General features: G+C 40.9%; 1 protein-coding gene and 1 long non-coding RNA gene across 6 annotated transcripts in view; one reads left to right on the plus strand and one right to left on the minus strand.

Annotated features, from left to right (window-relative positions):
• LZTFL1 (leucine zipper transcription factor like 1) overlaps positions 1–14,973 on the plus strand; it is an 84,802-nt gene that overhangs the window by 51,597 nt on the left and 18,232 nt on the right. For 4 of the 5 annotated variants that reach the window (XR_009214567.1, XM_032161815.2, XM_058442950.1 and 1 more), the window contains one exon: positions 5,748–5,836. Coding sequence is in view for 2 of the 5 variants with exons in the window: in XM_032161815.2 (XP_032017706.1) it covers positions 5,748–5,836 (89 nt within the window). In the remaining 3 variants the exon portion in view is untranslated. Of the gene's footprint in view, positions 1–5,747; positions 5,837–13,779; positions 13,926–14,973 lie in introns of those variants that run through there. The other variant, XM_032161816.2, reaches the window with a different exon arrangement.
• LOC131384073 (uncharacterized) lies at positions 11,141–13,606 on the minus strand. The gene is made up of 3 exons (XR_009214568.1): positions 13,497–13,606; positions 13,346–13,403; positions 11,141–11,191 (listed from the first exon to the last, which is right to left on the minus strand). It is a non-coding gene; the product is annotated as an uncharacterized LOC131384073 (long non-coding RNA).

Consider the following 14,973-nt stretch of genomic DNA (forward strand, 5'->3'; position numbering starts at 1 on the left):
GCATTTATAAGATAAATGTCCATCCACCATCTGAATTACCTTAGGAGTCCAAAGTCCTTTCCTTTTCACTGCTGTTCTTCCCAGCTAACACACACACATACACACATATTCTTGCACATGCCTATATGCACATATACCCCTGTATAGACTCATGGGCACACACTCTTCTCATGGCATAATTTCTCGAAAAAAAAAATTCTTGCAAGTATACATTTTATTTTATTTTTACTTATTTATTTATTTATTTATTTATTTATTTATTTATTTATTTATTTATTTATTTATTATTTATTTATTTATTTATTTATTTATTTATTTATTTATTTATTTATGTGAGACAGTGTCTGGCTCTGTCGCCCAGGATGGAGTGCAGTGGCGCAATCTTGGCTCACTGCAACCTCCACCTTCTGGGCTCAAACCATCCTCCCACCTCAGCCTCCCAAGACGTATACATTTTAAAATCTACATTAAATTTTTCTTTTTCTCTCCCTTAAAATTACAATGGCTGATCATCATACTGTGATCATTAGAGACTATTAGAGTTGCATTCTATGATTAATATATAATTAATGCCATTCTATTTCAAATTTCCCAAATTCTTATTTTTCAAAAATGAAGTGAATTTTATTTCAGTTCCATACATTATTAAGAATGCTATATACGGGCAGATCACTTGAGGTCAGGAGTTCAGGACCAGCCTGGCCAACATGGTGAAACCCTGTCTGTACTAAAAATATAAAAACTCGCTGGGTGTGGTGGTGGGAGCCTGTAATCCCAGCTACTTGGGAGGCTGAGGCATGAGAATTGCTTTAACTTGGGAGGCAGAGGTTGCAGTGAGCCAAGATCATGCCACTGCATGCCAGCCTGGGCGACAGAGTGAGACTCTGCCAAAAAAAAAAAAAAAAAGCCATGTAATGTTCTCTGTGAAAGATCCACTTTCATTCATTAATTAATTTTTGTCATTTGAAAATGAGAAAACTACTTCATTGGTGTTTTTTGTTGGTGAAAGTACCAGCAGAGGCCACATTCAGTGGCTCACATCTGTAATCACAGCACTTTGGGAGGCCAAGGTGGGAGGATCAATTGAGCCCAGAAGTTTGAAACCAGCGTGGGCAAAAAAGCGAGACGCTGTCTCTACAACAACAACAACAAAATAGTCAGGCACCATGGCTCGTGCCTATAGTCCCAGCTACTTGGGAGGGTGTGGCAGGAGCATCACTTGAGGCCAGGAGTTAGAGGCTGCAGGGAGCTATTATCTCACCACTGCACTCAAGCCTGGGAGGGTCAGATGTCCTTCTGGTAGATATGAATGGAGTAGAATATTTAGACCAGACTTTTAAGTTCATTATTACATGAAAATTATCTCTGCATAGCACATTTTTAAAAACAGGAAGAGATTAGTTCCCATTTCTGCCTCACATGTCGTGTATCATCAAAGAGCACCATCCAGGAGAATAGAAATCCTGCCTTTTGTTTTAGATTCTACTGTCAGCCATTTTTACTTTTACCTGTGAAATAATTTTTACAAGTAGCAACCTCCACCTTCTGGGCTCAAACCATCCTCCCACCTCAGCCTCCCAAGAAGTATACATTTTAAAATCTACATTAAATTTTTCTTTTTCTCTCCCTTAAAATTACAATGGCTGATCATCATACTGTGATCATTAGAAACTATTAGAGTTGCATTCTGTGATTAATATATAATTAATGCCATTCTATTTCAAATTTCCCAAATTCTTATTTTTCAAAAATGAAGTGAATTTTATTTGAGTTCCGTACATTATTAAGAATGCTATATACGGGCAGATCACTTGAGGTCAGGAGTTGACCTCCAGCTATGTCCCTATTTCTTGGAGAGCTTCCTAGAGGCCAGAGTTCACAGTTTGTGCATTAATCACAAGGTGAGTAAATAACATCAACTTCCTCTGAAAACCACAATTTACAACTTTAAGTGAACAAACACCAATTTCTGCGGCAAACATCTCAACAAATATTTGTATCCTCAAGGTTCAAGTCAACAATTCTTAGAATTATATTTTTAATATGACATTATAGGAAAACTCTTTGCTCTTTTTAATAAAGACAGACTCAACTTTTTGGCAATGAGATACAAGTTCAGATTTAACAAAATTCTCTATCTTTCTCTTTTGGATCTAAACAAAGGCACTTTCAAAACAGTTGTGTCTATAGCTTCTTATTTTCTCAAGATTTCCATGTTTAAAGCATTGAGGTTGCTCATTTTTCATTCTGTAGTTTATAAAGCATATGAGTACAGTTTACAAAATACAGCATGTGATTTTAACTTTAACAAATGATAAAAAATATATTAGGGATATAATAAGTTATTTCCATGACACTAGGTAAAAACGTAAGTATGTATTATTCAGCTCAGTACCTGTCACTTTGACTGTTTCTGTGTCACCATACTTACCCCAGCATTCCTGTACACTAGTCCTCCAGATCTTCCCTTGACCTTGGAGGTCATATTGAAGGGTTAATTCCCATTCTGGCTACAGTATTTACAAGTATAAGCCTTATGGAATTTTTCAGAGTAAGGAAGAACAACACAAAATAACCTTGTGAAGCATGAGATGCTTTTTATTGATAATACACCCTGACAGGTGTTAAAAAGAACCAAGTATGGTAATATTTATTTTTAATCTACTACTCATATACTTATTTACTGTTCTCAGAAATGGATATAAAAAGTATTTTTCTTCTTGAAAATTGAATGAGTGAAAATTGAAGGAGTGAGATCCTGGAAAGACTTTTTAAAAATTATGGTAAATTGATTTAATCCATTTCTTAAGAAAAGCACAAAATTAGCAGACATTAAAACCAGCATTTCCTTTCTAAAATGATCATTATGATTAACCAATTTGAAAAACCACAAAACACTTTTTTTCCTTACATAGCAGAAATGAAAACCAAAAACAAACTATGGACTTGGGGTGATAATGACTTGTCAATGTAGTTCGTCAGTTGTAACACATGTACCACTCTGGTGGGGGATGCTGATAATAAGGAGTGGGAGGCATATGTGGAGACAGAAGGTTTATGAGAAATCTCTGTACCTTCCTCTCAATTTTGTTTTGGACCCAAAACTTCTCCAAAGGATAAGATCTACTTTTAAAAATTGTCTTTTGGCCTATTTGTCCAATGACATCTTTAGTGGGTTTTTAAAAATATTTACTTTAAATATATAAAATTGAGTTTTAGTCTATTAGGCAATTTTGTCAACGTGATTAACTCCTAGGTTGGTATAACAGTCCGAAAAGTCAGGTGTGAGGAAAACATCCCTTTTATTTTTATTTTTAAATTTAATTTAATTCAAAGTCCTGGGACGTGCAGGTTTTTTACACAAGTAAACGTGTGCCATGGTGGTTTGCTGCACTTATCAACCTGTCACCTAGGTATTATGCCTCACATGAATTAGCTATTTATCTTGATGCTCTCCCTGCCCCCCAACCACCGACAGGCCCCAGTGTGTGTTGTTCCCCTCTGTGTCCACATGTTCTCATTGTTCAGTTCCCACTTATAAGTGAGAACATGCAATGTTTGGTTTTCTGTTTCTGTGTTAGTTTGCTGAGGATAACAGCTTCCAGCTCCATCCATATCCCTGCAAAGGACATTAACTTCTTCCTTTTTATGGCTGTGTAGTATTCCATGGTGTATATGTGCCACACTTTCTTCATCCAGTCTATTATTGATGTGCATTTAAGTTGAGTCTGTGTCTTTGCTATTGTGAATAGTGCTACAATGAACATACACGTGCATGTATCTTTATCATAGAATGATTTCTATTCCATTGGGTATATACACTGTAGTGGGATTGCTGGGTCAAATGGTATTTCTCATTCTAGGTCTTTGAGAAATTGCCACACTGTCTTTCACAATGATTGAACTAATTTACACTCCAACCAAAGTGTAAAAGTGTTTCTATTTCTCCACAGCCTTGCCAGCATCTGTTGTTTCTTCACTTTTTAATAATCACCATTCTGACTGGCATGAGATGGTATCTCACTGTGGTTTTGATTTGCATTTCTCTAATGATCAGAGATGTTGAGCTTTTTTTCATGTTTGTTGGCTGCATAAATGTCTTCTTTTGAGAACGTGTCTGTTCATGTCTTTTGCCCACTTTTTAATGTTTTTTTCTTGTAAATGTATTTAAGTTCCTTGTAGATTTTGGATATTAGACCTTTGTTAGATGGATAGATTGAAAATATTTTCTCCCATTTTGTAGGTTGTCTGTTCACTCTGATGATAGTTTCTTTTGTTGTGCAGAAGCTCTTTAATTATGTCCCATTTGTCAATTTTTGCTTTTGTTGTGGTTGCTTTTGACATTTTTGTCATGAAATCTTTGCCTGTGCTTAGGTCCTGAACGGTATTGCCTAGATTTTCTGCTAGAGTTTTTATAGTTTTGGGTTTTACATTTAAGTCTTTAATCCGTCTTGAGTTAATTTTTGTATAAGGTGTAAGAAAGGGTTCAGTTTCAATTTTCTGCATATGGCTAGCCAGTTTTCTCAGCACATTTATTAAATACGGAATCCTTTCTCCATTGCTTGTTTTTATCAGGTTTGTTAAAGATCAGACGGTTGTATATGTGCAGTCTTATTTCTGAGATCTCTATTCTGTTCCATTGGTTGATGTGTCTGGTTTTGTACCAGTACCATGCTGTTTTGGTTACTGTAGCCTCGTAGTATAGTTTGAAAGCCTCTAGCTTTGTTCTTTTTTCCTGGGATTGTCTTGACTATATGGGCTCCTTTTTGGTTCTATGGGAATTTAAATTTTTTTTTTCTAATTCTGTGAAGCATGTCAATTGTAGTTTAATGGGAATAGCATTGAATCTATAAGTTACTTTGGACAGTATGGCAATTTTCACAGTATTGATTCTTCCTATCCATAAGCATGGAATATTTTTTCATTTGTTTGTGTCCTCTCTGATTTCCTTGAGCAGTGGTTTGTAGTTCTCCTTGAAAAGGTCCTTCACTTCCCTTGTTTTCTGTATTCCTAGGTATTTTATTCTCTTTGTAGCAATTGTGAATGGGAATTCATTCATGATTTGGCTGTCTATTTTTGGTGTATAGGAATGTTTGTGAGTTTTGCACATTGATTTTGTATCCTGAGACTTTGCTGAAGTTTCTTATCAGCTTAAGAAGCCTTTGGGATGAGACTGTGGGGTTTTCTAGATATAGGATCATGTCATGTGCAAACAGAGACAGTTTGTTCCTATTTGAATATCCTTCTCTTGCCTGATTGCCCTGTCCGGGACTTCCAATACTATGTTGAATAAGGGTGGTGAGAGAGGGCATACTTGTTTTGTGCCAGTTTTCAAGGGGAAGAGTTTCAGCTTTTGCCCATTCAGTATGATACTGGCTGTGGATTTGTCATGAATGGCTGTTATTATTTTGAGGTACGTTCCATCAATACCTAGTTTATTGAGAGTTTTTAACATTAAGGGATGTTGAAATTTATTGAAGGCCTTTTCTGCCCCTATTGACATAATCATGTGGGTTTTGTCTTTAGTTCTGTTTATGTGATGGATTACATTTATTGATTTGCATATGTTAAACCAGCCTTGTATCATGGGGATGAAGCCGACTTGACTGTGGTGGATAAGCTTTTTGATGTGCTACTGGATTCGGTTTGCCAGTATTTTATTGAGGATTTTTGCATTGCTGTTCATCATATCCCTTTGATTTTTTTAAGACACAACTTAATTTTTAACTTGAACTCTCATTTTCTAGGGAAGGCAGAGAAAAACCATCAATTTGTACCCTACCCACCCTTTGGTGACTTTTCCAAGAAGCTTGGCCGAGTTCCAGGAGAAAGCTCTGTAAGTTGACAAGTACATCTGACATATTAGAATTATGTTTTGGTGGTGGTTGTTACTGCTTTTTTATTATTATTCCAGATTAGATGAATGGGATAAGGAGAGTAGCTCTTAGCATAAAGAAGGGAATGGTGATGATTTGGAGTTATTTCAGATGTAATCCTAGGATGTGCTGGAAGCACTGTGCAGGAGAGAGGAGAACTCATAAGCAACTCTGAATCATCTCATTGGCAGATAGTGATAAAATGGTTGGTGGTAGAATGAGACCAAGACACACTGATGGATTATGAGTTCTCTTTAGATGTGTTGAATGTAAATAGTTTTTGAGAATCCCACTTGGAGAATACCTGTAAGCTCCTGCAAATATAAATTGGGAATGCAAATGAGAAGTGTGGTTGGAAATGCAGATTTTTTTTTTTTTTTTGAGACGGAGTTTCACTCTTGTTGCCCAGGCTAGAGTGCAATGGCACCATCTCGGCTCACCGCAACCTCCGCCTCCCGGGTTCAAGTGATTCTCCTGCCTCAGCCTCCTGAATAGCTGTGATTACAGGCATGCGCCACCACACCTGGCTAATTTTGTATTTTTAGTAGAGACAGGATTCCTCCTTGTTGGTCAGGCTGGTCTCGAACTCCCGACCTCAGGTGATCCACCTGCCTCGGCCTCCCAACATGCTGGGATTACAGGCGTGAACCACCACACCCAGCCGGAGATGCAGATTTGATGGTCATCCTCAGATGCAACAGATGAAAGCCTGGGAATGAATGGAATTACACAGCCAAGGGGGATACATGGTAAGACAAAGCAGCTGAGGAGAATTTTCAAGGGATACCAATTTTCAGGGGTGTGCAGCAGAGGAGCCAAACACGGACAGCAAGAAACCACACAAAGGAGAGGGCAGAATAGCAAAAGCCCAGGAAACTGTAAAGGAGGAGGTGTCCATAGTGTAAAATGGTGCAGACCTGAGACAAGGCATTCAATTTGGCAGCCATCAGCTCATTTGATGGCTTTTGAGAAGTCAGTTCCAGTAGGGAAGAGGAGAAGAAAGCCAAAATGAAGAGTGAATGACAGGTGAAGTGCAAGAAGTCAACAGAGGCCACTCTCTGGAGGAGTTTAGCAATAAAGAGGAGGAAGAAGTTAGGGCAGCTGACTATAGAAAAGGTGTGGACAAAGAAAGGGTTGGTTAGGCATTGTTTATGGATTATCATTGTTTATGGTTCGTCATTGTTTTGCTTCTTTTTTAATGTGGAGGAGACTTGAGAATGACTTTAAACTGAGGAAGGATCAAAGAAAAGGGAAGAAAATGAAGATATAGAAGCCAAAAAGGAAAATCTTAAGGGATAATTGATGGAGCTTTGTCCTAGCAGAGGTAGAAGGGCTTAGATGAGAATGGGATCTAGTTAACCCTGGAGAAGAGTACTTACGAATCAGTAGAGCAAGAAGAGAAGAAAATACATGGGTGTCCTAGAGGAAAAGATGAGCGCTTAGAATCTCTTTGTAGCCCCATGACACTTACTACACATTAATAATTTTGCTCTCTATATCTGTGAAAGGAGTAGTAAACCATGAATGATAATCATTGCTCTCAAAGTAAGTCACACCAAAATTTCTATGCACCTTGCCTCAGAAAAAGATGTTTCCCCTAGTGTAGCAAGAAAGTGAGCCTAATGTTCATAATATTCCTACATGATATACCTTTGTGTCCCTCAAAAAATATATGGTGACTTTCTGTTTAATTTTGCTATTAAATATCTGAATGGGACCTGCCCAGTGCATCTAATTCAAATCAAAGAAATTTTGACAGGACCTTACCAAAGCCAAGCATGCCTGCTCAAAGAAAGCTCATGAAAAGGGTTATGAAACAATTAATCAACCACAAGTAAAGCCCTTCCATCTGTTCCACCTACCCCACCTTCAGTGTGAAAGGCCTGGGTCTCTTCAGCCATCTGGAGAAAAAAAGAAGAAAAAGCCAAAAACAGTGGGCTGCAACCAAAATGAAAATATCTAAATGTTGGTAACAGTGTTTGAAGAGGAAAGGGCATGTTCCTTTGAGTGGTTTCCAATCTAGGTCTCATGGCCTGAAATGTCTGCCTAACTTCTGATTTAAAGAGAACAGAAATGAATACTGGCTCTTAGAAAGAAGGTGCCTTGATTGGGGTGAGCACATAAAACAATGGAAAAAGTGGCAAAAGCTGCTTTTGTCTTACCTTTTGTTTTCTCTTTTCATCATTAAACTGTAAAAGTAATGCCTGTCTGCTTAAGAAATAAATTCACGTTACAGACATATATAAAGTAGGGATCAACCACCTCCCATCCCTACTGCCACTCTAGCACCTCTTCCCACATTTTGATGTGAGGAATTTATTGCTTTACCTTTCCAAATTTCCATGTATGTGTGTTTATAAAAATGGGATCTTACTATTCTCTTTGACATTTTTTCTTTTCACTATATATTATGGAAATTTTTCCATGTCCGTGCACATGAATTCTTCCTTGTTCTTTTGACAGCTACAGAAAACTACTCTTTTATTGCTCCATAATTTATTTAGTAATTTCCCCATAAGAGGATTTAAACTATCTCAAGACTTTTTACCACAGAAATAGCTGCTGTAAACATCTCTGTACATACATCTTTGTGGTCTTGTTGTTTCTTAAATACATTCTTAGAAGTGAAGGCAAATTGCTGGCTTAAAGGGTGTGTACATTTTCAGTTTTGATGACAATTTCCAGACTGTCCTCCAAAAAATGTCATACTAGTTTAATCCTCCTACCAAGTTTTTAAGAGTGCCTTTTTCCTCATGCCCCAGACACTACTGAGTGTTAATACTCTGTAAATATTTCCTTGCTTATAGACAAAGGTACTTTCTTTGAGCAGAAGATTAGCGATATTAGGGGAACTTCCCTTCTAGAAAAGTAGCAGGAGAATCACATGTTAAGATTTAAGAGAAGGGAGGGAGATGAACGTGTCAGGACTAGGAAAGCTTTAGGAGACAGCCATTTGGGTGGAGTGAAGCAGGAGCTGACCCACAATGTCCAGGCATCTAAAAAGCCCAGAGAAAATTGGGGGAAAAATGTCAAAAAGTTTTTATGAAGTCAATACAGTTAGTTATGTGACTTTTCTAGTTTGGGAACAAGAACAAAAACAAAAAATGAGAGACAGGGTCACCCAGGCTGCAGTGCAGTGGTGCGATCATGGCTCACTGCAGCCTTCACTTCCTAGGCTCAAGCCATCCTCCCGCCTCAGCCTCCCAAAGTGTTGGGATTACAGGTGTGAGCCACCACACCTGGCTGGGAAAAATTTAAGGTTGGAATCCATCAGTATGTTAAAATTGAGTTGTCTGGTGGGAAATAGAAACTTCTCGTGGTTAAATGATTGCACGAAGGCTTGACTTCAGACCAAAGAGAAATGAGTCAAAGAGAAGGACTGATGGGCCAGAAGAAAATAGAAGTTTCAAAGATCACAGCTGGCCGGGAACGGTGGCTCACTCTTGTAATCCCAGCACTTTGGGAGGCTAAGGTGGGCGGATCACGAGGTCAGGAGTTTGAGACCAGCCTGGCCAACACAGTGAAACCCTGTCTCTACAAAAAGTACAAAACTGAGCTGGGCGTGGTGGCAGGTGCCTGTAATCCCAGCTACTCAGGAGGCTGATGCAGGAGAATCACTTGAACCCAGGAGGCGGAGGTTGCAGTGAGCCGAGATCGTGCCACTGCACTCCAGCCTGGGTGACAAAACTAGACTCCATCTCAAAAAAAAAAAAATCACAGCTAAATCACAATCAAGTTAGAGGCAAGGTTTAAGGGGAGTGAGAGAGTTAGAGCAATGATCAGAGAGTTGGTGATGATTAGCGAGAAGCATTTTGGAGTTCAAAATTTCAGCAAGGCGTGGAACAGCTGCTGGCTCTGATGGGGTGTGGGGAGCAGACAGGTCCTGAAGTGAATTGGAGCTGAAGGTTTCTGAAGAACAGCAGGTAGAGCCATGACAAAGGGGTGCTATGTGGGTCATCCATCAGGGATGGCAAGATAGGGTGGAGCCATTCTGCAGGTCACCTGCAGAAATCCCAAGGCTTGATTGAGTATGCTTGAATGAGTGAACGATCTGGATGTTGAAGGGTTGATGGAGAAGAGGGAGCAGCAGAGCAAGAAACAGCTTCATTGAGGGAGGGCTGGTTGAGAGTCTGGCTTCATTCAAGGGTCAGGAGGTGACTTTGAAGGAAGCACAGACTACCAGCCACCCACAGGTACAGATGTTGGGAGGCGGAGGGTGGAGAGAAGGAAGCTTCCTCTTTGGTGAGGAGTGTTCGAGGAAAAAGCTGATGATCTCAGGACATCAAGAAATACATTGCGAATCCCACAAGGCATTCACTGGAAGCTGGAGAGGAAAAGTGTTGATTAGGATTTCTATCAGGCAATTTGGGGACACTGAAATGATTGAATGTGGATCAAGGGAATTAGGAATCAGGGCATCCGAGAATGGATAAAAGGAAGGAATGGTCCACATGGAGCTTCCCAGTGAAGGTGTACTGGTGCCTCTCCATGGTGGTGCTGCTGGGAGGAGGTGTGAGTATGAGATGATCGAGTCCCTCCATTCTGCAGGGACTGGGGAGACTGTGTATCTGGCTGGTAGCCTCTGCATACTCATGCATGTCTTTCCATCGACTCACTACATGACCTTGTAAAAGTTACCTACATTCACTTAGCCTCCATTCTCTCTTCACAAATAAGAGTAATCATAGGATGCATTTCATGAGACTGAGGATTAAACATAGCAAGTTAGACATGAAACATGTGTTATTGGAACACAGTAAATATGCAATCAATTAAAATATAATTACATTGTAGAAGGTTTTAAAATATATATCTATTTTGAAGGGGAAAGTTTTCACAATATTGTAAATTCTAAGTAACAAATACAATGGGCACATGGAAAAATCTCTCAACACACAAATAGAACCTTCTTATGTGGATACAACAGCGATCCCAGTAAAAACAACTATCTCCATGGTTTTGATGGCTTCTCTTACACAAAATCAAGTATAGAAATTCATACATTAAATCTCTTAAAATGCAAAATTTTTCTGTCTTATACATGCAGATATTTAAGTTCATGTTGTCTTCTGGTTTATATTCAGTCTCCCTGTTTTAAAGTAAAACCAAATTATATCACATAAGAACAACTGGGAACCATTTATCTTCAATTCTATACATGAAAAGTATCAGTTCTGTGTATGTTAGCTGTTCAAAGTTATTCTCCTATTTGTGGATGATTTAATGAAGACATTCTTACCACGTTTCTGCTACCCCTGTACTTGGGTTAGTTTTGCACGCTGACCGGGTGGAAGTCAGATAAATTCCCTCCATTCCTAGAAAGACATTCTCCAATTAGCTTAACACTAGTCCCTTAGATTGGTGTCTTAGCTTCAATGGTAGCAATAGACCAGATATGTAACTTTTCTTTATATCACCCTGGGTTTTAGTGTGTTCAGTTATTTTTTTCCTTGTCCAGGTCATTTGTTTTCTACTTAATATTTTTAGCAAAGCAGTGACATTTTGGCAATATTGACTTCTTTTTTTTTTTTTTTTTTGGGGAGGAGGGGGCCCCTCTGTCACCCAGGCTGGAGTGCAGTGGCGCGATCTCGGCTCACTGCAAGCTCCGCCTCCCGGGTTCACGCCATTCTCCTGCCTCAGCCTCTCCGAGTAGCTGGGACTACAGGCGCCCGCCACCACGCCCGGCTAATTTTTTATATTTTTAGTAGAGACGGGGTTTCACCGTGGTCTCGATCTCCTGACCTCGTGATCCGCCCGCCTCGGTCTCCCAAAGTGCTGGGATTACAAGCGTGAGCCACCATGCCCCGCCAGGCAATATTGACTTCTAAAAGTAGAAGCTCACCTAACATTTAATCTCTTGGGGTTTGTAAGGAGTGCACATGCTGGGCTGTTTCAGGTATTGGTGCCCGTGTTTGCTATGTTTCCTCTGTATTTTCTGCATTGCTTTTCCCAGGCTAACATTTGCTAATCCCTGAAGATTCAATTCAGGGATTTTCCTCAAAGCTTTCCCTGAAACCCTACATTGAGCTAGGTGCCCCTTGCCTGGCTTCCTAAAAGGTGACCACATTATGTTGACATGACATGATCCTCTAATGGGTCTGTCTGTCCTGCTGGATGGTTAGCATCCTTGAGAGCAGGGACCTTGCTTCATCTTTGTTCTCCCAACAATCAATAGGCACTTTAGACACAGGGCCGACGGCCTGTAAAAATGTTTGAAATCAGAAATACACAGTTGCACCTGAACAACATGGGTTTGAACTGTGTAGGTCTACTTATACATGGATATTTTTCAATTAATATATTGAAAAAATTTTTGGAGATTTTTGACTATTTGAAAAAACTCACGAAAATATCAAAAAATTAGGATTTTAATTAATGCATAAAATATATGTACAGGCTGGTCTATTTTATAATTCAGTACCCTAAAAACACACACTCCTTTCATTCCCTTGAATTGATAACACTTTGCAATCACAGGATTTGGCCTGCGAGAAAATAAACGAGCTTTTCAGCAGTGCGAGCTGATGAACAACTTTGTTTACTGATCAGTCATAAAAGTTTTTATAAACTTCATCTCGCACCCACAACACCTTGTAAAGTGACCCTCTCACTATGTGAACACAACGAATGTCTACAGAGGAAAGAACCAAGTATTATGAGGATTAACTACTGGAATGGAATGTGTCTATTAATAGCTCATAGTAGGCACTAAATAATGGCAACCATTGTTACCAAATTCAACAACACTCACTAAACAGAAATGGGGAGATAGGATGGTAAAGGGGAAGTTTAACCGAGCTTGGAAGGGGTTAATATGCAGGGTTGAGAGAATCTGCCCTTAGGAATCTTGCAAGAAGACAGGGATCCTGCCCAAATGCCATTGCAGTGCTAAGGGTAGGGAGCCTAGCCAAAACTGAAGTTGGGCATACCCACGCCACTGCCTCCAGGCCATCCTTCCATGCGTTAGAGTGCTCCAAGTGACACACAGGAGAACCTTGTTTACTGTTCTTGACCCAAGGCTTGAGATCCTTCTGTGGGCAAATGCCTGCATATCACCTCTGTATCATCTGAGTGAAGGACTCTGAGTCCCTGCTATTTGCAATAATTGATCTCATCCTACCCTTGTCCTTCCAAGCCAGCGTTTCTAAGAGTGGTCCTGATCTGTGATCACTCCCGGAACATCGGTTAAAAAGTGCAGATCCCAAGGACCCAAGCTAGACTTGTCAATCAGAATTTCTGGAGATGAGGCCTGGGAATTTGTTCAACAAGCTTCCACAGTGGTTCCAGGCATATGAAACCTTTTGAAATTCACTGCTCTTGGAGAAAACCCATGCTTTTTGCATTTTTTTTAAATGGGAAAAGGTTGCTAGAGACTTTTAACTGGAAATATAAGAGAAGATAATAACAACAACAGTAATAATAATGGGCAGAGTCGTGGGGAGGGGTCGTTTGAAGCTCTATTTGAGAACCTGCAGGCGTTGGTGTTGTTGGCCTGTCTCAGCCACCCTGATGCTCAGGTAGGAACTCCTGAAAAAAAAAAAAAAAAAAAAAAAAATGTCCAGGCCGTGCCCTATGAGACCATTGAAAGGTCTGGGATGTCCATTGCATCCTTGGGGTCACCTAGGCCACAGGAAGTTCTGGACAAGAACTTCCCAACAATCCATAAGTGGCCGCCCCGAGGCGCGAAGCGCATTGGCGGCCACAGGCAACTCCAGGCAGCCCAGTCCTCCCGTTAACTTCTGCAACTGCAGTCAGCTCCCAAAAGTGAACGTAGCACAAAAAGGTGGGACTTCCGGCCCTGGAAGCCAATGCGCATGTGGCAGTCAACCGGTTACGCAATACTTCCCGTCGCGTGATCCTGAGGACCAATGAAAATGCATAATTGCAGTCCACGTGCCTCGGTTTCCGTTAGCAACCAGAGGCTTCTAAACAACCTACCCTCCTTCCCCGTCTTCTGTGGTCTAACTACCCTCGGCGATCCCAGGCTTGGCGGGGCACCGCCTGACCTCTCCAGTTCCTTTAGGCTGCCGCCTGCCGCCTCCCGCCATGGTGAGTAGCCGGCCCTCAGGCGCCGCACCGCGCACAGGAGGGAGCGCGGCCGGAGCTGGAGACACTGAGCGGGTGGGCCCGGAATGATTACGTGGCCTCGTTGGGTCTGGCCGCTCCTCAGCCTCCCTGAGAAAGGGAGGCTGCGCCGGGCGCCAGAGGTTCGGTTAACCGCAGCCCAAGCCCTTATGGGGGTAATCCGGGGTGAAGCCTTTTCCCAGCAGCCCAGCCGCGTCACTTCGTTTCTCTCGCCTGCCTGGGGGGGCCAGAGCCAAGGCACAACTCTAAGGTGGCAGGTGAAGAGAGCTATGGAAAACTGCTGCCGGCCTAAGGTGCAGGGCAGGGTTCTAACTGTATTTCAAGAAGCTCCAAGTTTACGCACACACACGCATTAACACATATGCAGGGTTCTCACTCAATTTCAAGAAGCTCCAAGTTTACACACACACACACACACACACACACACACACACACACACACACGTTAACCAGAGAAGCAGGGAGAACGAATCCAGCTTTCTGTGTGATTGAAATCCAACTCTTTGATGTGGATGTGACTTTAAGAATCCCAGCACTCCATTTTACAGCTGAGGAATTTGGGTGACATTTCCTTTGTTTTGGCTTGCTCAAAAACGACCATTAATCCCTCCAGCGAGTATAGCATGCCATCTTAAATACCAGGCATACTTAGAATAGTGCACAGCACTGAAGGGTTCAGGAAAACGGATGAAACCGTTGAGAGCACCACCTGAAATGGCTACTGAAATACCTCAGCAACCACATTTTCTATTTAGTCCACACTGTGTTCCAAGCGCTGTCTGGGAGCTGAGAAGACACCTGTGAACTAAACAGATTGCTCCCTCCCCTTCTTGAGTTTAGAGCCTCTCCACTCATTCTCTTGATTTCCCTAAAATATCAGGAGAATACGTTGAAAACAAATCACAAAAAAATTGATATCTGTTCCTGTTCTATCTTCTGTCATCCCTTTCCATCAATTAACAACTGAGGCTTTGGAATCAGGCTCAGGTTCTTCATTAGTAAATTGCAGATA

The sequence above is a fragment of the Hylobates moloch genome, unplaced genomic scaffold (genome assembly GCF_009828535.3).
Source record: "Hylobates moloch isolate HMO894 unplaced genomic scaffold, HMol_V3 SCAFFOLD_8, whole genome shotgun sequence".
Taxonomy (NCBI): Eukaryota; Metazoa; Chordata; class Mammalia; order Primates; family Hylobatidae; genus Hylobates; species Hylobates moloch.